We start from the raw sequence: 24,268 nt of genomic DNA on the forward strand, positions 1-24,268 counted from the left end.
TTAGGGGGGGTGTGGTTTGTTTGGGGTTTTTTTTGCCCCCTTCCTTGCATCATATTTGTTTGACCCTGAAGTGAGTTGGTTCAAGGAACCTATACTGCCAGATACTTTTTTTTTTTTTTTTTTTTTTTTTTAACTTGTTTGGCTCAGACATGCTATCCAAGTGTCAGCAAAGGTACATCATATCCTATGTAGATTGACTTGGGAACCTGTGAAAATAAACCCATAGGAAAAATTGGAGTAAAGATAAAAGGAAGGGGTAAGGTTAGCGCTTGATACTTACCTTTTGATGTGACTGATATCCCTTGATCTTCAATTCCAGGAAAATTTGTAGCACTGTCTTTGCAGCTCTGACTTGACTTGAATTTGGCACCCAGTACAACAAAATGACAGCATTGATGCAAATAGTAGTCATGGCAGTATAGCTTAAATATAAAGAAAATTCTAAGTGCACTTTAGTTGCAGTGTTGCTTTTTGTGTTCTTCTAGTTTAAATGGCATTGTCTATTGTGCTGCATAGAAAACTGAAGTTGCTACAAAATACAAAGGTTAATCACCAGTACTGTATCTTTGAATTAATTAGCTTGTTTTCTAAACAAAACTAAGACAATCAGCTCAGGTTTAATAAACAGCAGAGTGAGCAGCCAGTTCCCAACAACAGTGTATGGTTTAGGTGGTATATCCTTGGCCTTATTATGAAATCACTTAATCTGTCCTTGCCCTGTCTCTGAATTACTTTATTACATTTATTCATTTATAAAGATATCCATGAGCTTGTGTTCTGTGCTTTCAAATGAGCAAAATACTCTCCTAAAGTGTGACAGAGTTCTCCTTCAGCTCAGTGAAGCAAACTGTATTTCTAGTATGTAATTTTTGGGGGGTAGGGAGGGAGGGGGCTCAAAGGGCTATCTTCTGAGAATTTTGCAGAAAAATGCTACAGGATGCTTCACAGCATGAAAGACATTGCCACAGTAAAGTTGTTGCTCTGTAAAATGTTGCTAAAATGCTTACTCATGAGCTGTGCAGATCCCAATTTAGTTCATAAAGTATGCTGATGAAGCAAATCAAAATAATTTTTAAAGTGCCTTAAAATTGCTTAATCTTTTGCCTCAAATTTGTTTAAAAGGTATAAGGGGTGTCTTGCCTTAGTTAGTAAGTTTTTCTTGGTGCCAGCAACTGCTACTTTCCAAGACTTTAGGAAACCCAGGATTTCTGATGTGTACAGATGCCAATCTGAGAGAAACTCAAGCTTTGTAGTACCCGAATTTAGTCTTGCCCTGGAGGCCCTGCACTGCACATAGCTTGCTCAGTAGCCTTGCCAACAAGATATAATCTGCAGTTTACAGACTTGTGGCTAGGATTGTTTCCTTTTGATTTGTTTGGGGGTGCAGGCTGAGTTATACATCTTCACTGTGTGCCTGGCTGCCTCACTACGAAAAGTAGTAACTCCTTTGCAAAATTGCAGTATCAGCTAATCTGTGCTGTGTACCAGCAAATAACCTGAAATAAGAACTCGCAGTTTTCCTTGACCTTGTGTTCTGAAGTGGAAGGTAGCTCATAGATCTGTAGTTGTATTTGCCCCTAAATCAATTTTAGGCACTGAACTGTAGTGACTTTTCAAGTTATCTGGCTTTTTCTTGAAGCCAACTTGTGCAAGTATCAAGCTGTTATCTTATGAATGTTCTTTGCAAGTGTTGCTGTTAAAGTTTGTATTTTGTCTTCAGTGGAAGAAAACTGAAACAGTTGTAATCACAAAACCAAATTGATAAATAAAATCTGTCAAATGGATTTTTATTTGTAAACTTTCTCTTATGTGAGCCATTCCAGAGGGACTATCTGCCAGCTTCCTGAATGTTGTCTATGATAATCAAAACACTGGAAAATGAGAGAGTAAAAGTTTTGAAGAATTAATTTAGCTCTTCTAAATAGACTATTAACTTTGAATTTGGTATATGGAACAATGCACTGATTCAGATTTAGAATTGTCTCCAAATGACTTCTCATTTGGATCATGTTTTCCATGTTAGCTTAGCCCTGTTCTCTCCTTAAAGCCAAAGCATAACAAGATACTACCTTGCCACCTGCAACAGCCTGTAAGACAGAAGGGACACTGCAGTCTATAGCTGTGGCTCAGGTTACAGCCCTGATGTTGTACTGGTCATGTTAAGATTCTTAACTCTTAGGAAGAAAGATACTGCTCTGAGCCTCCTTACATTCTTGATTGTACAAGACAGACAACAAGGACTGATACTTGCTAGGGATTAATTGTCAGAGTATCGTGGAACAGGAGAACAGATGGTGCAGTTTTTTAGTCATGCAGTGACTAAAACAATAACTGGCACTGAGTGAAGTAACCTTAGTGACACTTCTGTGACTACTGAATGAAGTATGAGCATGTCACCTGCTAGTGTTGATGTACCTCTGTCCCACGTAATGGGAAATCTGCAAAAACTTCAGTGTTGTAACGCTAAAACAAGCTTTATTTAAATCGCCATTTTAGCAAAATAGCAAAAATACCTGCACTACTTTCTGCCTTTTTACCACTTTGCGGTTTGTGGACTTCTGTGGATATTGATCTTTCTTTAGCTGTCTTGAGCTTCAGCAAAATTGCTGACACCACAGGAATGATTCTTTTCTATCTAATTTTTTTGTTCCCACTTAATACACATCAGCTAACTTGAATGCAAAGATGCAATTTTTTGAGCAAGATACTATAGCATTTTTTTCATGTTTGAACTGTTTGAAATTACGATGCCTTCCAGAAGAACACCTATTACATTATACAGTCAATGACTGAAATAACAGTTATTGTTACAGGGCAACATTGAAAGCCTATATAGAATTGCTGATCCCTGTAGTACAAGCCTGGTGTTACTGTTTCTCTGGAGTGTAGTCTTCTGTACAGTATTCATTCTTATTTTTGAAGTTGCTGTATTAAATTGAGCTTCAAAAGAAGTATTTTATCAAGAAGCTGCAATTAGTCTGCAACAGCCCTTTCCTTTTTCCACTGAAATAAGTGCTTCTTACTGAGAATATTCTTCTACTTCCAAATCAGGGTCAGGTTGCTGGAATGTGCTAGAATCACACTTGATGGCTGTGTTAGTGACAGCTGACCTTGGATAGTTATCAGTCACTGTTCTCATCCATTTAAAGCATAGCTTAAAAATAATTCATGTTATTTGATGATTGAATTTACAGCATTCTAATTATATCAAAACGGTCTTGTAATACTGTAGCAGGAGGCTTTAAAGCTTCTTTCAGTAATGGTGAAGGGTATTTCATTTATCAGCCTTGTTCTAGGATTCCTCTGTCTTTAAAAGTTCCAGCATTTTTATAGAAGTAGAGTTCTTTTTATCTGTTTTAACTAATGCAATGTTGTCAAGGGTTGCTTGAATTTTAAGTCTTACAGTTAAAAAAAAAAACAAAAAAACAAAAAAACAAAAAAAAAGTGACCTAAGGTATCTAATTGCCTGTGTCCCCCAGCATTGTCAGAACTGGACAGTGCTACAAGGCACAGAGGTTACTATTCTAACTCATCATCAAAAGCTGCAATAAAACTTAACACATCTCTGAAAGACAACTTTGACTTCTTTATTGTCAACGTTATAAGAGCAGCTTTTTTTCCAGTGTGGGAGAAATACAGATAACAGAGCCATGAATATATGCAGCTGATTTTCTGTTTCATTCTAGGAGTTAGTTTAGGATTGTCTAAGCTGCCCTTTCCCTTACAAGGGAGTCCAGCAGCACTGATGATTCATCTTAAAGCAGGCAGAAAGGTTCAGTGCACGGGCAGTACCTCCAGAAGCTGTGAGTACCACCTCAGGCAGGATGTGGTGGCTTAGGCTTGCGATAGGCACACAGATAAAAAAGCAAACGCAATGCTTTAGCTCTGAGAACTCGACTACATTTTGCACTGCCATGTTCCAAGCTGACTACAATAAAAGGAAGCTTTTAGTTTTGACCGATATCCTTGTTGCTGCACTATCTTTCTGTACTGCGCTGCATTGTTTTTGAAGAGAGGATGTTCAGTGCAACTCTTCTGCAGAAGAAAGATCTGCATCACCCACTAAAACAGACATCCTAGTAGATTATTTGACTGTAATTGGCACTGAGCACTATATCCAAATATGTTGATGTATATATGCTCATCACTGGAAGACTACTGCATCCCTTTCATTTTTGTATAAATTTCTTCTCTTATTCCAAGACTGCCAGTTCAGTGGCAATGCTCAGAACACATCCTGAGTGTTGAATAGAAGTCCTTTTAGGCTTCCTTTTGGACCAGACCTTGTTCCTGTAGCTGCATGAAGATAGGAAGAGGTTTTTCATTCAGATGTGGTAATAGCATAGCTGCCATCCCCTCCCTCCGCCTGCTGGGTACCTGAAATCGTAAGTAACGTTAAGAAGAGTCACCAAACACAGCATTGCAATCTAGTCCGGGGGGGAGGGGGTGTCTTCCCTGGATCACTGCTAGCTAAATAGCTAAATACCAACCAAAGAAAATTCCTTTAGCCAATCACTTAAAGAGTTAGCAGAACATTTTTTTTCCCCTTTGAGCTATTCATACATACTGGTCACCTTGTCCTTAAAGACAAATCTTTAAGGATAATTGACTCCTTGTCCAGGCAAAAAACCTGCATGATTTATATACAAATCGCAATAGCAAAAAAGTTGTTTATTTTGCAGCCGTGTTGTCCTACTATTACCAGTGCTGAATCGTTGCTTACTGTCTTCGGTCTTTGTGTGCTTCCTCCTGTTACAGTCCTGTTTCCTGCATGAGGTTTCAAAGGATGCTGATGGCTATCCCTGAGGTGAGTGGTTGCTGAATGCCTGCTGCTCTGGACCTGAGCTGCCAAACCTACAGTATTACCAACAACATTAAGTTAAAAGTGGAACTTGGGTTGAATAAATACCAAAGCTGTTGTTCCTGATCTGTACACAGAATGTTTTTTAAAAAAAATAAGCCAAAGAGCTGTGAGCACTCGGGGTAGTACTTGACAGATTGTTTAAGCTGGTAAATACAGTGGTTCATGTATGATCCTCACACAAAGCAGAACAAAAACTACTTGCAGTGTTTTTACTTATCATCTCACCCCAAGTCCTTTTCTTTCATAGCAATGAGTGTACCTATATTTATTCCTCCAACAGGAGGCAGCTCAATGAAATGAAAATTCTTGCTGCACTAGGTCTACCCCATTACACGCAGCTAGTTTCCCCACAACTCTGGATTTCTAGTCCTGCTGAAAGCCACAATCAAAGAAGGGTGGTTTTGTTTTGCCCTTTTTTTATAATCTGTTCCCAGTGACACTAAATTCCCCAGTAAATTCCAGTCTTCATCTTTATAGCCTTCTAACAAACAGACGTAGCCGCTTAACTCTAGCCATAGAACTACTAAAAAAAAAACCCACTGAATGAAATACTCTGCTTGCCACTGGTCATAATGTGATCAAACAGTGATTTATTTCTATGTACAGTATGGTTTTGCTGTACCACTTAACTATATGCAAACCTTGACAATAGCCTTAGGTAAAAAGGTCACAGCATTTTTTGAGGGGGGAGGGGCTGTGTGGATGTAATCCTGAACTTGTTAATTGAAATGGTGTTGTTCTTGGATACCCTTCAAGATGTTTCAGACTCCGTTGGTTAGCCGTTTCTGACATAATTTCAGTATGTACATTCTAAGGACACTGGCCTTCTGCTGAAGCACTAGAGGAGCAGACAGCGCTTCCCAGTGTAGTCAGACTGTGTTCAGTGTCTGTGCCAAGTCCAAAGCATCACATAAACGCAGAAAGAGGTGCTGCACTGTTCTACACTACGGAGGCAGGGCAAGACTCAGCACAGTGAGAGGGAAAGGGAGGAAGACGTGAATGAAGATGGAGCAAGAGGTGTGAAGAAAGCTAGAGGACATGGTTCTCAGTGCTCAACTGCAGATTCTGCTTACAAACTAGTTGAAAAGTCTTATTTGACACAGGCAATTCATGGGGTTGCCATGGCCTGTTACAAAAACATCCTTGCCTTTACAGTTAAAACAGGGCTATATTAATTGATCACTTGCCACCTCTGTGCAAATAGGAATCACCAAATGCTACGTCTTGAGCCACGATAGTGACACTGTTACTCAGATTTATAAAAATGACAAATATTGACATGATGGAAGTCCAGCTTGCTTATATGAGGTGCACTAGTATTAATGCATCAAAAGTAACAGCTATTTAATATCGATCTATTACCTGGAAAAGGACTTCTTAAACTGCTTGTACTACGGGACAGCAGCTCTACAGTCTTCCTTCTGCCTTTTGAAAAGAAAAAAAAAAAAACACATCTACTCTTACAGACATAGGAGAATAATTTCAAAAAAGTAGCTGGAATATATGGCAGAAGTTTAACACACTTCAGATGAGGTGCCTATATTTAGATGAAGCTCCTGTTGAACACAGTTCCAAGATCCCAGGACAGTCTTTCCACCTCTGCATCATATTGAGCGGTAGTAACGTACTACAAGCAAAAATTGTTCATCTCCTTTCTGTCTTGCCTTCTTTCCTCAGTAGTGTCAATGTGACTGACAAGTTTTGCACCTACCTTTCCCCTGAACTTGATTGTTTTAAAGCCAGAGAAATCAGGTGTATGTGTGCATTAATTAAAGATCTCCCAGTGCTTTAGTGCCCCATGACTGGTTCATGTGTTGACTACAGCAGTGTGCTAATGAGCATTTCTTGGTTTCTTCTGTCAGGAATAACTAATATCTCCCTTCAAAAAGAAACTACAGTTAGATTTTTAGTACTTCATCATGGCATAGAAATGCACCTTGGAAGACTGTTTGGGTTTTTTTGCCTGCTTGTTTAGTTACCAGGAATTTAGGTCTTGCCCATCTGATTTTCTAGATGAGTTTGTCTGACTAAAGAGCTGGAAGGATTTTTTTATATCATAGAGAAAAGCAACAACGTGAGAAAGGATAGGAATAAAAATCATTAACCAAGCTGTTCAAGCTACATGAATTAAGCATTACAAAAGTTTTGTAACAGCTGAAAAGAAAGACTTTTGTTACAGCTTTAAAGTTCCTGATTAATTCTGTTAAGGGGAGAAGGTTCTCACTGCTATTTTAAGATCCTCTAAGGATACGTGCAATCATAGGCACATACTTAGTAGAATTACCCATATACTGGTCTTTTTTAGCTGCCCCACATGATTATAAGTAAGCTAGTCCAGGAACAGGGGCATTAATGAAGCCTGATTTCCTTCTACTTCAGATCCTAGTTGCCCCCTCCTCAAAATGCAGCTCCTCTCATGATTCCCATGATCTCAAAGCAGGGCAAAAGAGTTACGGTTTAAAGTTACTAACTTAAAAGTCAGTGTTTCTTGTGCTGCCTGACCATCTGCTCCCGGAGGCAGCATACAGTCTTTCAATTCTGCCTGACTTTTCCTTGGGACTGTTTCAGGTCTTTCTCCTCTACCTAGATGCTTTCATGACATAGGAAGCTTTCTTCTCCTTTTCCACATTCAGCTGAAATTGTCTGTTGGTGCAAAGGTTAAGGAGGGATTTGGAGAGGTGGACACATGAAATCACAACATTTGTTTCTCTATAAAAGATTACAACTACTCCTCACTTTACCTGCAGTCATGTTCCTCTGGGAAACTGCAGCTTCCAGGGTATAAACCTGTCGCTGCAGTTCATCAACCCGCTGGAAAGCCTCCAGTTTTAAACTGCGTTCTTGGGTTAACTGGCTTCTGATCTAAAAGAGAGTAAAAGAATTAATGGCAGCAACAGAAAATCATCATCAGACAGTTCTGGCTCAAAGCAGGGTCCCAGATTTAAAGGACACCGTGTTGATGCCCTGTACATTCTTGGGATGAGAGGCCATTCACTTGGCTGAAATAATTCATAGGTACGGTTTTGCAAAACATATCCCCAGTCCCACTGTACAACACAAGCAGCGCGCATTGACATTCTTGTTAGTGTTTAATGGAAATGTGCATTTGGGGCATTGCAGGAGGAAGGTGTAAACAATATGAAGGCTTTTTTCTCACTGTCATCTGTGTGTAACTGTAATCACACAAGACCCTATCTCTGATTTCAGAGTGGAGGTATGTGGAAAAAAAGCATCTTTTCCCTTATCTCTCCCAAAGACTGTTGTTCACATTCTGTACGTGGTTGGCCTGAACACAGAAAGATGTGAAAACCAACATTTGAGTCAGTTTCCTCAAAAGATACTGCTTGCATGAAACTAAACCCATATTTATGGTTTGTTCGTGTTAATGCTTGCGCAGGTGCTAGCTGTAGCTGGGACTGTTGTGTGGCAATAAAAGCCACCACACTGCAGTTGCCACTTTTCTGTTTTTCTCCCCTTCAAGGCTAATGCAGCTGTTAACACCTCCGGTCTCTCCAAGGGTTATTTTGTAAAAGCACCAAAACAGCTCAGAGCTGTATCACAGGCAGAAAACAATGAAATCAGTGGCATCACATGCCTGCACTAAGCGCTTTCTCTGCGTACAAGTTCCTCGCTGTCACATGATTTTGGCCAGAGAATGTGCCAGCAGCCTGAGAAAGTGTTCCCTGCAGAATGGCATTTGTCATCCTGACTCTTTCTGGAAAGCAAACAGCCAGCGCTTTCACCTTAATACGTTAGGAGACTGAAGATAGAAAATACTTTGGTTGGTTTACAGGAGAGGCAGCCAGATACATTTACAAAGTTTTTTTTTTCTCCCTAGATCATGAAAAAAAGGGATGGGAAATTTCAGTGGCAGTGAAATGTTGTTAGTTAGTAGATGGATTCACCTAGTTGAAGTCGTAGCAAATGTTTTTTTTTCCAAACAATATTTTGTTCTGCATACTGTGCTACAAAAGAACCACTGCACAAATTTCATAATAACAGCCCACTCTACCAGCTATGCTATACAAAGAAAGTACATTTACTTGGCGAAATCAGTTTTTAAATTGAAGCAGTTAAAATCTCTGCAGTTGTTTCTACAAGGAGATAATCTCAGAAGTGGATCAATTATTACACTAAATCAATGCAGTAACCAATTTAAACTCAATACAACCATTCAGTGCGATGGCATCAATTTAGTTAAAACTAATGTCGTTTCTGTGGCACAGCTACATTAAAGCTGTTCCCTTCCCAATGTGTTCATTTGGTCATCCAGCATCTGGGAAACACTGGTGTAAAGTACGTGAAACAAAGAGGCAAGGGCAGAAGGTTTATATCAAATATGGAATAGCTGAAAGGGCAGCAGTCTGTCAGCTTTGCAGCCCTGGTGTCCAGGCAGCAAAGCCCTGCCTGGGAAACGTCATGGGGAGAGCCGGGAAAGCGTCAGGCGCTGCAGGCCCACAAATGTGGCCCCGGCAGGCAAGCAGAGCCCAAGCAAGGGTCCAAAGCTCCCCGTTTAGCCTGGTGACAAAGACCATGGTGACAGCAAAGGCCTCGAAAATGCTGCCAGGGAAAGTCCCAGCATGGGATGCACGACTGGCCAAAGCACCCGAGCCACAGAGCTGCCTACTGCTGGGGCTACTGCCCTGCTCCCCTCGAGGTGCGAGGGTTTCCTTAACCATTCCCACTGCATCGCAGCCTTTCATGAACTCTCAGGTAGTTTTATTTGTTAAATAAGAGGAATCATACTCACTTTTCAGGTCAACAACACTGAACCAGGCTTAACAACAGGGCCTATGAGATACCAGAAACACAAGTTGCCACCTAAAGCCCCATGCCACCAGCACATGCTACCCCTGCACACTGCCAAGGTTTATGCTGTGGGAGCCTCCTGCAGAGCCCTGGGAGGGCTTGCGGAGGAGGAGGATGGGTGTGCCACAGCACTGGAAAATCAAGACACCTGGTGGGGTATGTTTGGAAGTGGTCAGACAGTGAAAAAAACCCCAAGACATGTCCTTCAAGAAACATTGCCCTCTTTGTCCTTCTAACATGCAGCATGAGGTTACCTGCTGCATTTCTTTTTTGACCCTTTTTTGCTGAAGTTGGCCTATTTTAGAAGATTTTTCAGTTTCCTTGATCAGGTGCTTCAGTCTCTGCTCTTTTTCTTCCATCTCTTCAAGCATCTTCTCCATGTTTTCAGCTTTCACCGCACTGAGTATTTGCCTGCTTCTGGCTTCTTGTGTCTTCCTATGTTCTACTTCCAACAGCATTTGTTTCTGCAACATGAGATTAAGAATGTTTTGGGCTCAGATCCCTTCCCCCAGTGCCCATACACCCTTTTACATTTACTTTGAAACTCTGCTGAGAAGTTCTCTGAAGTCGGTGGTGTCTTCCCCACCTGAGCTGAATGAGAAAAGAGCCCATCCCACACAGTCTGGTATTTATAAAGCTTCCATAAAAGATAATGAAACATTGGTTAAAAAAAAAATCCAGATTAGTTTATGAAAGGCACAGACTCAGACCTGTACTCAAAATAAAATCTATGTTGGTAAGAGGGAGCAGGAGCAGAATGCTGTATTTATATCATTGCTAGCTCTAGAAGGGAGCCTCAAAACAATGTTTATGTGTAGAACTTGCTCAACTGCAAATAAACAGGGCAGCTGGCTCCCATTTCCTCAGGCCACTGCAACTTGCCTTCTGCAACCTGCCTCTGGTCTGCATGTGGAACGTCTTTTAAAAGACTAAACAAGGCAGGGGGAAAGTAAACACCTTCTTTTCAGACGTTGCTCTTTATGCACTGAGTGCGGAGAAGGCCAGCAAGCATGGCGACATTTCAGAAGCTGCATCGCATTTTCGTATCCCGAGGCAGCACAAAACCCGCATACCAGGTCAAGTGCCCCCTGTACAGTCGAGGGTTGTGGAATGGGGTCTGCTATTTGGAAACACCATCTGCCAGTCTATCGCAGAGGAAGAAGTTGGAAAAAGAGAAGGATCAAGAAGCTCACGGCAGAAACTGGGAGGCAGAAAAGAGTTCTCAAAGGATGGTAGAGGCAGCGAGTCTTTTGGAAGTGATTGGCAGCTTGTCAGTTAAGAAAAGCAATTTATCAAAGGCAACCCCATTCCTGTGAAATATCTGAATACAAAAAAGTCAGAGTTAAAAGCAGTCAGAGCCCAAACACTCATCTTTGGGAACTCGCTGAGCCTTACTAAGACTGCAGTTTCATGGACTAATAAGGTCAGAATGGAGCAACTAAAAGTATCACATTTGACTTTTTACTGCCACAATATTAATCTCAATTACAGGAATGAGCAAGCTGGTTTGGCTAAAGCATATCCAGTCTTGACCTGAAGATACTCGCAGTCGGCCATACTGTCATTTCCATGGTTAACCACATACTGAAAATTGTTTCTAATTTAACATTTTCACTTTGTCTGGCCTCAGCTTCTAGGCGCTGTCTCTTGTTATGCCTTTGCCCAAGAATTCTTTAGTATCTGCTATTTGCCTCTCCGCAAAAGTGTTTGTAGACTGTAATCAAGTCACTCTTCTTTTAGATAGGTTAAATAGATGGAGCTTTTCAGGTACCCCTTGCCAAAAAGCATTTTCTGTGGCCCTCACACCATTTTTGGTAATGCTTTTCTGCACCCTCTCAAGTTTTTATTCATCTTTTTAAAGTAGTACACCCTGGAACCAAAGGCTGCGTTTCAGTGTATTGCACGTAAAGACACAAACCCATTCTGTATCATCTGTGCTATTCTCCCTTTTATAAACTGGAAGGCTGCAACATCTGCCCTTTCCACTACCTCATGGTCTATCATTTGTCTGTTTTGATCCCCATCCCTTATAGCTCCATTGATTTTTCAGGGACACTGCCCTGCTGCTCTATAGAAGTATTCAGTGAGCTTTCTTCTTGTTCTTCATCTGCTCGTGCACATACTTTAAAGGAGACCGATCTGTATGGTTCTGTACATCTGCTCTGTCCCCACTGTTATTTACTAAATGTTATTTACCAAATTCCCTGGCCTTCCTCCCCAAATCTGTCCTGGGCAAATTTTATACTCTGCAATTTTATATTTATTTCCAGATCACTGGCAAAAATGGTGAATATCTATAGGTCTCTTATCAACCCCTGTAGAATTCCATCAGAAACAGCTTCATTTCACAAAAATAATACCTTTTTATATGTCAAAAAACTAGCTCTTAATCCATTTAACATTTTTGTTGATATTGCATAACTAAATTTAAAAGCAAAAAAGGTTACATGGTGCTAACTCAAGCTTTACAAGGTCATTCCAAATGTGTATTACACCTACAGCACAGCACTGTATTTATCAATCTACCTTGTAAGCTTATCAACAGAATAAAATGAGGTTGGTTTGACAAGACTTATTTTCTGTGCAGCCAGTTGACTGGCATAAATAACCTGTACAGCATCTGTACAGCTGACTGGCGTTAATTATCTTGCCAGTGAAGGGTGTGCTTTCCGGTTTGACTTGGAGGAATGGGCCGTGTCAGTGAGTGTAGCCATGTGCAGAAGCGAAAGGGAGGTTGTCATGGCAGTGGTACACTCAGAGGGTAAAAATCATGAAACAAATTTGGTCTGCATTTAATGACAACGTCCGTGAAAGCTTCCTTGAAATTTAATGATGGGGTGGTACGCTAATAACCTCAAGGTTTCTAACTTGCAAATTTTGTGTGTGTTTGCAATAAAAGTTTGTCCCCCTCTCCCGCCCCGGTACTAAAACACATATCCAGCACCGTTGATTGCACAGCTAGTGCCTGTAGCTGTCATTTTGGTGCAACATTCAAACTTCATCTGAGATCTCCCCTGGTTCTTTCCACCTGCAAGGGTGAAAAGGCTCAACCAAAGGCATTGCTTCAACGCCATAAAAAGACACCTCCAGTTTCAGTAACCGTAATATTCACTTGGTTTCGAAAGCATTGCTCTTCCAGAGTAAAAGTGGGCAAAACCCTCATTGAAGCGGGTGAGAGGGCGAGGAGACCGCTACGCCGACGAACGACGCTCAGAGCTCGTTTAGATACCTGCTCCTCTAGCTGCTTCTTGAGCTTGCCGTTGCCTGCTTGGGACCTTGCCAGCGCTTCCCTCGCGGCCGCCAGCTGGGTCTGCAGCAAAGCCACCTCGCGTTGCGCCGTCGCCTTCGCCTGCAGCCCCTCTCGCCCGCTTCGGAGGGCTTCCTGTAAACACGGCGAGCGTAGCCCACACAGTTACACGGGCAGTGCTTTTTGCTCTTTTAGTTCCTGCTAGGTTACTTGAAAAGTGATCCCTGGGGGACTTCCGGTAAACTGGGGCTGAAACGCTATGATTTTTTTCTCTAATAAAGGCCTGGCTGATTTTTGGATGCAGAGTAGAGAAGAGGAGGGAGGAGAGCGATTCGTCAGAGAGGGAAATGTCGAGGGGAGGTTTATCCATTTTTTTCTTAGGCCAGATTTACAGGCCCAAGTACTGCAGCTGGAGGTGCCAATATTTCCAAAATAACAATAATCTTTTCTACAGCTGCAATTGCATTTCACTCACGCATTTCAACAGTTAAAAAGTTCTTGTGTGTAAGCAAGTTCAGTGCAATGCAAAACTTGATCTTTCTTATTCATTAGAAAGATTAGTAGATACCAATCTGCTGCTTCTTTCACCGCCTCTCAAGGAAAAATGCGTGTTGCTCGTTTTTATTCTGCGCAGGGTTTTATTGCTTGGTTTAAACCCAAACATAAGTGTGTATGTATATACACGTTACTGCGCCAGGCACAGCAGCGCTCTTTCCTTTCTCACCATTTCAACTGGAAAAAGCAAGATCCAGTGCCCTCGGCACTTGCTGTGGAGGACAGTGAAATACAAATTCTTCAATCTTCAGGCTTATTTCAAAGTCAGCCACAAGGCAGTTACGTCTCAGCAGGACGAGCTATCATTTATCATTTTAGAAAAGCCAATTTTTCCCAGTTATCTTCTCTGTTTCAGACTTTTCTTTTAAATCCTATAAAAATAGCTATTATTTCTTATTTAAATCCACATGTTTGCAATAACTCAATCCATCTTTGACTGATCTATGCTTAATACGAATTAATAAAACATTTGAATGATTTAGCATCTCCCTGATATAACTTACCTAAGTGCACGCACATCCAGTTTTATTTGGGTTTGAAATTAATAAGCCCACAAAATCCACTCTGCTTTTACTCATTTTAAATTAAAAGACATGATCCACTCAGCCTTGCCCTGGCTTGACACGTGCGGCTCATTAACCCACACAACAATCAATAACCTGTTTGTTCCCCTCTAACGAGCCGTACTGAAAGCAGCAAGGCATTTTTCTTCCCAGCCATCTTCACGTTAGTTTGATTTAGTCATCTTTGTGCTTCATCTTGCATTGCTCTAATTAAATTTATGAACCTCACGCTGTGTTCTGCTTTCTTTAAGCAGATACCAATTTCAAAAAAAAAACTCGGCCTCCTCCCAGGCAAGCAGTTGATTTCATTTTCCCTTCATGGCCATCTTTCTTTTTCATATGTTTTGGTCAGTTGTGAAACAGTTAATTTTGATAAATAGTTATCATTAGTCTTCTGAGTTAACAATTGAATTAGGAATACTATAGGCTACTGAGACTTCAGTGCAGGCAGGCATCAGTGATTTGTTTCACTCTTTTTACATATGAAGACCATCATTTAACCAATAATTTAGAGGAAAAAAAATGTTTAGATTTCATACCTCACAACTGCAGTTACCATGAGAGCCTACAGACTTACTGCATAGTGAGTCTGCTCAATCTGACCATTAGTTTTGCAGGACGTAAGGCACTAATAACAAACAAAAACCACCTTCTCAGCATCTCTAAGCTTTGCGGAGAGTTGTGCCTTCTGAGCGGCTTGTTTCCAACAGCTCAGCGCCTTCAGCTTGCACACCAGCTTGCCTAGCCTGATATTCTCATCCCGCAAGGACTGCAGCTGTTCCTGCTAAAGAAGATGTCAAGAAGAGAAGATCCACTAAGATTACTTTCCCCAGGAAGAATATGTGGCTTTGAACTAAACACTATTGTAAAAGCATGCAACTGTTTGTATTTCATTTTAATTTTCAAATCTTCAAGTTTCGCAGCTTGAAACAGTTCAGCCTTTGGCAACAGATTTCCATTACAGTGTCTCCAGGGAAACAGGAAATGTGAACATTGCCCAAGAACTGACTAAAAAAAATGAAAGAAATCAAATCCAAGATACCAAGCAGGTAAACGCATCAGAAATTAAACACTGCTCATGGTGATAAACATTCTGATATAGCCAAATGGGGATTCTGATTCACATCACATTCAGTAGCCTGTTTCACCCTAATTACAATGTCCTTAGTAAGAACAAAATTAGTGGATTTATGGTAGGTACTACAGTGATGGAGTTTTATTTTCCCTCTTTTTCCAAAATAGCAGACTGGCTCCTGCAAACTGTCCTTATGGCAAAGGACAACAGTTCCACTATGCAAAAATCACAGAAATGATTGTTACAGAGGACCTCTGGAGGTCATCTCCTGCCCCAAGCAGGATTGTTGACCTCAGCCAAGTGAAGTATGGCCTTGTCTAGCCAAGTCCTGAACATCTCCAGAGGTGGATCTCCCATGGGCTCCCCATGCAACCTGTCCTCGTGCTGCACCACCCTCCTACTGAAAGAGTTTTCCTGAGAGCCAGCATGAATGTCGCTCACCACAACCAATGGTCATTTCCCCTTGTTTACCATCTGCCACTGCGGAGAAGAGTTTGGCTCTTCTGTCTTCATGACTTCCCTTCCTGTAGCTGAAGGCTGCTGTTAGATCAACTCTTCAACTCTTTTCTGTCAGACTAAACCAGCTCAGCTTCCTCAACTGCTCCTTGTAAGCAACGTGCTCCAGACCAGATGCCTGACCTTCCTGGCAGCCCTCTGCTAGATTATCTCCAATTTCTCAACACTCGTACCAGCAGGCCCCACAACAGGATACAATTACAGAAGCCACCTCATTGGTGCTGAGAAGAGGGAATAATACTATCCCTTGGCCTTCTGGCCACTCTTAACATAGCCCTGTACGCAGTTTGCCATATTTACCCACTGTTGGCCTGTCCTCGGGTTGGGGTTTACTGTAACCCCAGGTCCATCTCAGCAGGGCTGCCACTCAGGCAGTTGGCTCCCAGCCTGTATAGGCGTATGGGGCTACTGCATTGCGTTTGTATTCCTGCTTCATGAACTTCACATGGCTTTTGTAAATCCAAACCTCAAGTTTCTCAAGGTGTCTCTGAAATGAAGCTCTACAATTCAGTGTCAAGCCTCCTTCTTATCTGTCAAGTCCCTCATCAGTTTTATCTGCAGATGGGCTTTAGCCTTCCTAATTTCACCACTGTGGGCCTCAGAAATGTGTTGATACAATTTTGGTACAATAATTTGTATAATAATATAATAATAATAAATTGTACTATAATTTTAGTACAAATTGAACTTTCCTGAGCAGGGATATCTTTGACTATAAAAGGGATTATGACTTTCTAGGTTTTAGTTTAAAACTCCCAGAACATCAGTTTTGGGGGGCATTTTTTCAAAATATAAAGTTGAATATATTTTTGATTCTACATACTTCCAATTTGCAAAAAGGAAACTGTACTCATTTATGTGACCAGTTTGCATGATAAGGAGATTAAAACTCCCATCAGTGGACTTCCCTGGGTCACTGAAACATCAATTCTCTTCCTCATACCCCAAAAAGAGACAATGACAGCGCAGTCTGATTGAGTGTAAGTTCACATTTACAGTTCTTCAGATCCAAGCTTAATATCTTTGACATTCACCTGTGCAGAAAGTAGGCCATGATATCAGCCTTGTGCTCACTTACTAACACAGATACATATTTCCTTACTTTAGACAAATGTTCTTTCAAGTTGTCATTATTTTTAGTGGAACCAAACTTTTTCTTCAGATCAATTATATTGTCAACTCCTTCTCTTCTCACTTCACTGATGATTTCAAACACCTGTTGGTCAATGCTAAGGCGATAGTCATCCAGCCTTCCCTGCAATGACAAACAGAACCCCTAAGGGATGACAAGTGCACGTATGGGAAAGCCACATTCAGAAGATTTTAGATGTCTCCCAGCTAAAACTGCATGATATTACTTGATACTTATTTCCCTAGAATCAAAGTACCAGGAAGACAGATAAACACTCTTTTTGCATCTAGACATCACAAGAAGTGGAATTTTAATTGTACCATTTGTACACAAGCTATTGGCAATCTTGGCATATATGTATTTAATGGAAGTAGCAGCATCATGGTAGGAACAGGCTTTCTAGTGAGAAGCAGAAACACCCTAAGGACTGCTCAAGTCATTCTTGCCCTGACCACAGACCCTGGGCTAGGTACACTATTTTTTTACTAGATTTTTTTTACAGGATGCTTCTAAAATACACAGCAGGAGATAAATGATTCACCCATTCATCCACTTGGCACACTGCAGTAATTTTTTCCTTGTGTGTGACACATTGGCTGAGTTATATGGCAGCACAAAAAAGACTTATCAGCACCACCTTTTATTTTGTACCTACTTTTAGATGGATACAAGTTACAAATAGGCTCCGCACTAATGATTCATATTCCTCTCGTACTTCTTGTCTTATCTTCTCTTTGAGATGAAGATTTTCTTCTTCTAAGTCAGTGAGTTGGGCTCGGAGAGCAGTGATTTCCATAATCATTTCGTGACTCAGCCCAGCAATCTATCACAGCAGAGAAAGTGAATGAGCAAAGCTATGGATGAACAGACACCATAGCCTAGGAGTAAAGAATCCAGAGCTCTGAATATGTTATGTGATACTGAATTAAGTATAAAAGCTGGAATAACTTCCTAACTGAGCAGCTAGATGAAAATAATCCACTTAAGCCACAGAATAATCCATTCGGTACATCTCTGTTGGTTTTAGAAATGTTTCTTCTTTCTTGGAAACAGTGTGAAGAATTGTGGCAGTTCTAGATCAATATTTGAAGAAGTCAAATGCACGAGTTTTATTCAGAATCTCAAAAAGTCTATTTCTGGTTATCGGGAAAGAAAGATCTCCTCACTAATGGGTATGAGAGCTGACAGAAGGAAAGGTGGACAGAGGACAGAGGAGCAGAAGGATTAGGGAGTCTGATTTTAGGAGAAGATCCTGTGCATGTCTCTGCTACGTAGGTGAGCCTTGCCTCCTGCAGTGTATCCTCCCCTGCCTTCTGGAGGCAACATCAGAAGAACTGTGGCTAGGTTGTGTTCAGTAAAATGGGATTGCCATTTATTGGAGCGAATATGCTGTCTGTTGATAAGCCTGTACATCTAAACCATTAAATACATGATAAAAACAATTGTGTGTTCCATTTGTTGATATCTGACAGCGCAGCACTAGCATACTCCCAGAAAGAGCATTCAGGTTAACACAGATGGGAAGGTACATGATAGAACTTAAATATATTTAAATGATAGAATTTAAATTTCACATAGGTAGGTCACTGCTAAGTACAAATGTTTGTTCATTTTCAGACCACTAAACAGCATTTGCAAACAGAGGAGCACAATAGGCAAAAGCAAAAAATCATTCTGAACAAATTACATTATTAATGTAACAAATAGGCACAAATGCCCATTACAGGCACAGCCGACGGCACAGCCTGCTTTATAGGTTACCTGACACCTCCACACATCAGATCTAAGTTATAAATGCTTATAACTTCACTGGGGTTTTGTTTGTTGAGTTGAAATTTTTCATGTCAATTTTTTGTCTCAGAGCAAACATTCCTGAGAGACTTCTGAAAATGAAGCTTGGGGGAAATACATATATTTCAGCCCTGTTGAAAAGATCTGGTGATCTTTATTTAGAGCAGCAGTAGTATTCTTCTGTTTTGGGTGTCTTCTTTTTTTGTGAAATCAACAAAAAGTTGGCAAAATGCTAAGACTTGGGGCGAGGGGGGGTGTACACAGTTCACATATGCTCCCTAGAGATTTTTTAGGTTTTAAACTATCTGCTGGTCTGCTATGACCAGTGTGCCTGAGCCTCTCTCACGGCTTGGTGAGACTGGATTTGGCGGCAATTGGCTAGCAAAGGGGAAGGGAAGAAAGACACTACCGCCCACAGACCCCCTGGAAAGCCCCACTGACTTATGTTTCTCATTTCCTCTCTCATGCCAGCCTCCCCAAACATGCAGGTAGGACGGTGACATCAGGGAAGAAGACAAGTTGCTGACAAAACACTGTTCAGAAGAGATGGGAGCAAAAACCTGAAAAGAGCATGAGAAAGTGAGGCAATAAGAAGCTCAGGGAAGAGGAACCCAAATATTGGAGCCAGCAATTAGGACAGATTAGAAAAGGAACCCAGGAATGAAATCCAAAATACTAGTATCCCAGTGCAGCTGTCCAAATATCCATGACACTAAGCAGTCCTCTCCACAGCACAGGTTTCTACAGAAGATGACAAGCTGACATGGGTATTGGATCCTGCCTTTAGCAGGTGAGTTTGTATTGATGGAGCCAACCTCCAACCCAGCTAATAGCTTACATGGCTATCACATGGTACCACAAGATGGCATTTCTGACTTTTTGGCTTGGTGTGCTTATTTGGAAAATTCTCCCCACACATGCCAGCTCTCCTAAAGAATACAGCTGAAGTTGCGAAGTTGAGTACTCAGCACTTAAGAGACGTTGTTGAGGCAGCCACGATGTAGCCTACCTGGCACACGCACTTCAGCACAGCCTAAGCGCCTGACTCAGTTGTGTTTTCTGTCTTGCTCAATGCACAAGACAGATCATCACCACCAACCTGCGTCAGAGCCGTGTCGCTTCGGTTGCCACCTTCCTCCGCTGCGTGCAGCTCCTGAAGCAAAGCACAAAGGCATTCAGTGACGATACTTGCATAGCCCTGCTTCAAACCACCTTCCCCTGATCCCCAAAAGCCAAATCAATGCTCTGAGAATACTTGTTCTTTCTGGTAAAGGAGACGATGTTCCTGCTGGAGAATATTTTCATAAAACATGGAGCAGGTTTCAAAGTTGCTGCGCTCTCTGGCCATGATGTCACAGCCCAGTGCAGTGAGACACTGCTGGAGGTGGCTTTTTGTAAAAGTGACCTGGGAAAACCAAATAAGACAATTTACAGCTAGCTCGAACCCCAGGAGTTGCTATATATAGCCTATGTAAAATGATAAAGTCAAAACAACAAATGGTCACCTTACTGCAAATTCAGTGCTTCTGCAGCACCAAAATGAAGCAAAAATTTAAATTATTCAATGCGATTGTTTTTTTGCTGAAATTACAATTTCAGTGGAATAAGTGTCTTGCTGTAAGAATATTCTTTTTTCAGTTAAATCAGCTAATGGAAAACAGATTCTTCAGTTTTTTGACTGTTTCTAACTGCAGGTATACAATATATATTTTTCCATCTGAAGCTAAAGGAGAATTTTCAGTAGACAATTCACATCATGAGCTCAGAAACTGCCTAGGATGTGGGGACCAACATTCCCTCTCAAGAACCGTATGTCATGATTTTTAACGAAAAGTGGTCAAAACATTGTCTTTCAAGTTTCACTGAAAAAACAAGAACCGCTTCCTAACAGTGTGCTGGATGCCTGGTCTAGCGTTGACTCAGGAAGAAGAGTTCCTGCTACTGAATCCGTGCATAAAGTCCTGCAATCCTGTGCTGCGTACAAACCCCTAACTCATCCCCACATTACGACAACCCTGAGCTCTGAAATGAACTTGTCACAAGGCAGTAGGATGATACATGCACTCACTGGCAATACTGCTATTACAAAACACATAACAAAATAACATGAGCATAAGCTCATAAGCTTAAGAAGTGTTTTAGTCCTTCAGGTCACTGATTGACAGGAGCTTTAATAAATAAAGCAGTACACGTGATTTAACTGTTGTTTAGGTAGAAATATAGACTACATACCTCTGCCTCTGATTCCTGGCAGTTTTCCATTAGCTTCTGAACAAATGTTTCAACTATCTGTGGTCGTACAGCTGAGAAATTTTCTTGCATTACCCCATGTTTCCAAAGCTCTCCAGGAACAGAGAGAGGAAAAAAAAAGGAATAATAATAAAAAAAAGGCAGAATAAACCACATACCTGAGGGTATCAGATTCAAAATATATCGATTCCTCAGTAATCCCTGGGGTTTGACACTGGGTAAGCTTTACGGCTTAGGGTTTCTCAGCTTTTCCAAAATATTTACAACAAAAAGTAAATGTCATTGCAAACAGATTACAAAAGCTGTGTTGAGCAGCAGTATCAAATTTGTTCTGGTATCAAAGCCAAACACAATTTCATTATATACCAGTTCCATGAATAAGGACCTGGCCCACAATTGTGCACAGGAGCTGTGTGTAAATACTGAGAAAAGAACATAGCTTTTGTGCAAAATTGAACATTTCCATACAGTAATTATGGCTGCATGCAACCTTAATCACTGGCAGTGGGCCTCATTTTTCTTCCATTTTTGTTTCCACTTTTTGTTTTAGTATTTGTGCCTCTGAATACTCAATTCACCCCAATTCATACAGTAATTGTACGAAGTAAACATAAAACATACTAAAAAATCTGGCATTTTAATTGCCAGTTTGTTTCAGGCTGCCCGCAAACTCCAGAACAGTTAGTGCTCAGCCTTGTTTGCAAAACTGTCTTTTGTGGCTAATACACACTACATAAAAAGAAAGCAAAATCTTAGATCGGGGTCATCTGAACCTGTTGAATGGGCAGGATAAACACGTCCACGCAGATGGGTGTGTGGTAGGGGGATATGTTGTATTGTAGCGATGCTGCTCTTCCCACGGCCCGACTGGCATTCCTGCATCTTCCAGGAAGGGCTGAGGTTGGGGTGCTGTAAAACCGCTTTTGCTGTTTTACTTCTCCTTACCCGTAGGGAGACTGCTCCCTGGCCTGGCTCTTTCAGCTGTCACTAGAGTCATCTCCTGGTTAATTTTCTTCTGCACATCACGGATCATGTGGATTTCTAGGCTTTCCAGAAGCTTTCGTAGCTAGAATTAAGTTCAAGACTTAGTTCATACTAAATCTCTAAACCGCTTTTATAAAGCAAGTTGCCAACTATCAAAACCTACTAGATTAAGCCAAAGCATTTCTCCTCCCACTCTTTTCTAAAATACAGCCACACCAGGCAGAGTATCAAGGTTCATACCCTTGCGGGGTTATCCGTGTGTCTAGCTCTGTGCCCCAAAAACCTTAGGGCGTTGGGTTTTTTTTTTTTTTTTTTTTTTTTTTGTCTCTTGTTGCTTTGGGCAGCCCTGGGACATGCATCTTGCTCCGTGTAGCAGAGGTGCCTTCAGAGAGTCTCGTGGGTCATCCCCGGCGGCCGTGCTCCCCTCCGTGATGGTCCCCCACAGGCCCCACCAGGCTGCGCTGCCCTTACCAGGATTTGCAGAACAACACGATGTCGGCTGGCGCTCCGCAAGGCCCCGTAGATAAATCCCCCTTTACCTGGTACCCCTTCATTTCGATTTCTGACGCTCCTCGGGGCGGCAGTGTGTGCCGAGTGCTCGTCACGGGCCCTCCCGGCTCCTCCTCTGTGCCCTTCAGCCTGGCCAAGGCCTTCATGGCGGGGTAGAGGACGTCAGTGCTAGAATCACCAAGGCACGGACAGCTCACGCGCGCGCTCTCAAAATTGCTCCGTTCGCATTTACTGACCTGGGACCTTCGCTTTCCTTTCGCTTCCCCTGCCCCTGTTCCCAGCCCCTGAAGAAAGTTCGCTAAGACTCAGCTCTCCGCGCTCACCCTGCAGGCAGGTCAGGGCTGCCTCTTTTTTACTGATCCTGCGATGTGACATAGCTCAGTAATCTCGTGTTCAAGCTTAGAACAACAAAAAAAAAATGAAACTGAGGGCAAGGAACAAGAGAAAGCTGGGAAATCTGGCCACCAGGAAGAACTTGTCTGTCACCGTCGACCAAACAGACCTTCTCCACCTCCTCCCCCGGCTCTGCTTCCCGCCGGCTCGGAGGTTTGCTAATGGCCCCTGTTTGCTACGTGCCAGGGCCGATGCCCCCTGTGCTCGCAGGAGCGGAGGAGCCCTCAGCAAGGCACGTCTTACTGCTGCCTTCCAAACCCTTCACGGCACGACTTGAAGGCCAGCGCAGTGCGAAGAGGGAAGGAGGAAGCTTCCACCCGGGAAAGGGGACGGACCGGGTGGGGCGGAGGGGGACACGGTGGGCTTGTGAGCGCAGCGCGCCCGGCTCTGTCACGCACGGATTTCATCCTTCCTGCGCCGTCTTGCTCTTTCACTTCCTTTTTTGTGTGTGTGTTTTCAGGGGGCAGGGCTTTTTTAAAAATGCTGTCCCATTTTTCTGCTTCCAGAAGGGCCTCTTTGACGGAAACTGCCAATTTTCTATCCTCGGTTGCTCAAAGGTGAGCCGAATAGGAGAGTTAGGAAGAATTCTGCTATGATAAAAAATCATGGAAGAGGCTTCCAAAATTTCCCTCTATTAGAGTACTTTATTTAGCGTTGTTTAGGAAGCCTGAAATACTGAGGCAGGTCTCACGACTGAAGGGAATGCTCTTGGAAAACATCGTAGCAGACAATTTGAATGGACTTTGAGAAAAGTGAAAGTAGCAGGAAAATTATAACCAAAACTAAAGAAAGGTAGGCAAAGAAAAAGAAAAGAAAAGAAAAAAAAAACAAGTAAAAGAGATAAAAGAGAACACGAGGAAGAAAGTGGTGTGGAGAAGGCAGAGATTTTTCTCATTTTTCATCTTTTTAGTCACTCTGGAATACTCTTGCCTCCAAAGGTAACTTACCCGTATTGCTCACAAAACTCTTTGTAGAGAGGAACTGTATTGATATCCTCAGTCCTCAATTTGAGTCGACCCCATTCTGCCTTTAGTATTTCCAGTTGCTTCCACAGAATTAGAAAAGATCTCAGCAAGTTACATGATGTGATTGGATCTTGATGCCTCAGCAAAACTTTGCAGGTCTTTTTCCTACTCTGCAACCAGTTAGAACTTGAGTCCATCATTTCTGCCAAATTCTCCTGAAATTCACAGGAAAATGCTTTGCTTCAAAAAGCTATGACAAGCTTTTCATATGCTTTTTTGTTTGTTTGTTTTTTGCTTAACAGCATCTCATGCAATATGTAGTGGGATGAGACATGCTACCGGCTATTGCACAATAAGAACTTGCAGTTGGCCCTTTTACACCAGTGTCCTTCTGTACAGGAAAAACCCAGGCTATTTTCTGATTGCAGTGAGTAGTCACATACAGCAGAGAAGATGGGAACAGAAGTACATAGTTAAATCTTTCATTTTATCACTGCTTTCCTCAGGTGAATAGCTTCAACAGCAACACTCTCTGCTTGGTCTCTGACTAAAAGTACCTTTATAGAAAGCAAACTTTTTAGCTCAGATCTTAAAGGAAACAAACTTTAAATAAC

The 24,268-nt window shown here is 41.8% G+C and overlaps 1 protein-coding gene across 1 annotated transcript; it reads right to left on the reverse strand.

The window, feature by feature from the left end:
• Positions 1-152: 152 nt before the first annotated feature.
• LOC134138878 (coiled-coil domain-containing protein 162-like) lies at positions 153-23,854 on the reverse strand. Its single transcript, XM_062573076.1, has 18 exons — positions 23,637-23,854; positions 22,326-22,464; positions 21,748-21,868; positions 20,785-20,894; positions 19,797-19,957; positions 19,391-19,481; positions 17,417-17,584; positions 16,664-16,884; positions 15,196-15,328; positions 14,688-14,822; positions 12,903-13,055; positions 9,928-10,137; positions 7,606-7,726; positions 6,227-6,289; positions 4,703-4,854; positions 3,024-3,154; positions 281-422; positions 153-206 (listed from the first exon to the last, which is right to left on the reverse strand). Exons 1-18 carry the CDS (start codon positions 23,852-23,854, stop codon positions 153-155), a joined length of 2,523 nt encoding a protein of 840 aa, XP_062429060.1.
• Positions 23,855-24,268: the final 414 nt, after the last annotated feature.

Source organism: Rhea pennata, chromosome 3 (genome assembly GCF_028389875.1).
Source record: "Rhea pennata isolate bPtePen1 chromosome 3, bPtePen1.pri, whole genome shotgun sequence".
In the NCBI taxonomy this organism is placed as follows: domain Eukaryota; kingdom Metazoa; phylum Chordata; class Aves; order Rheiformes; family Rheidae; genus Rhea; species Rhea pennata.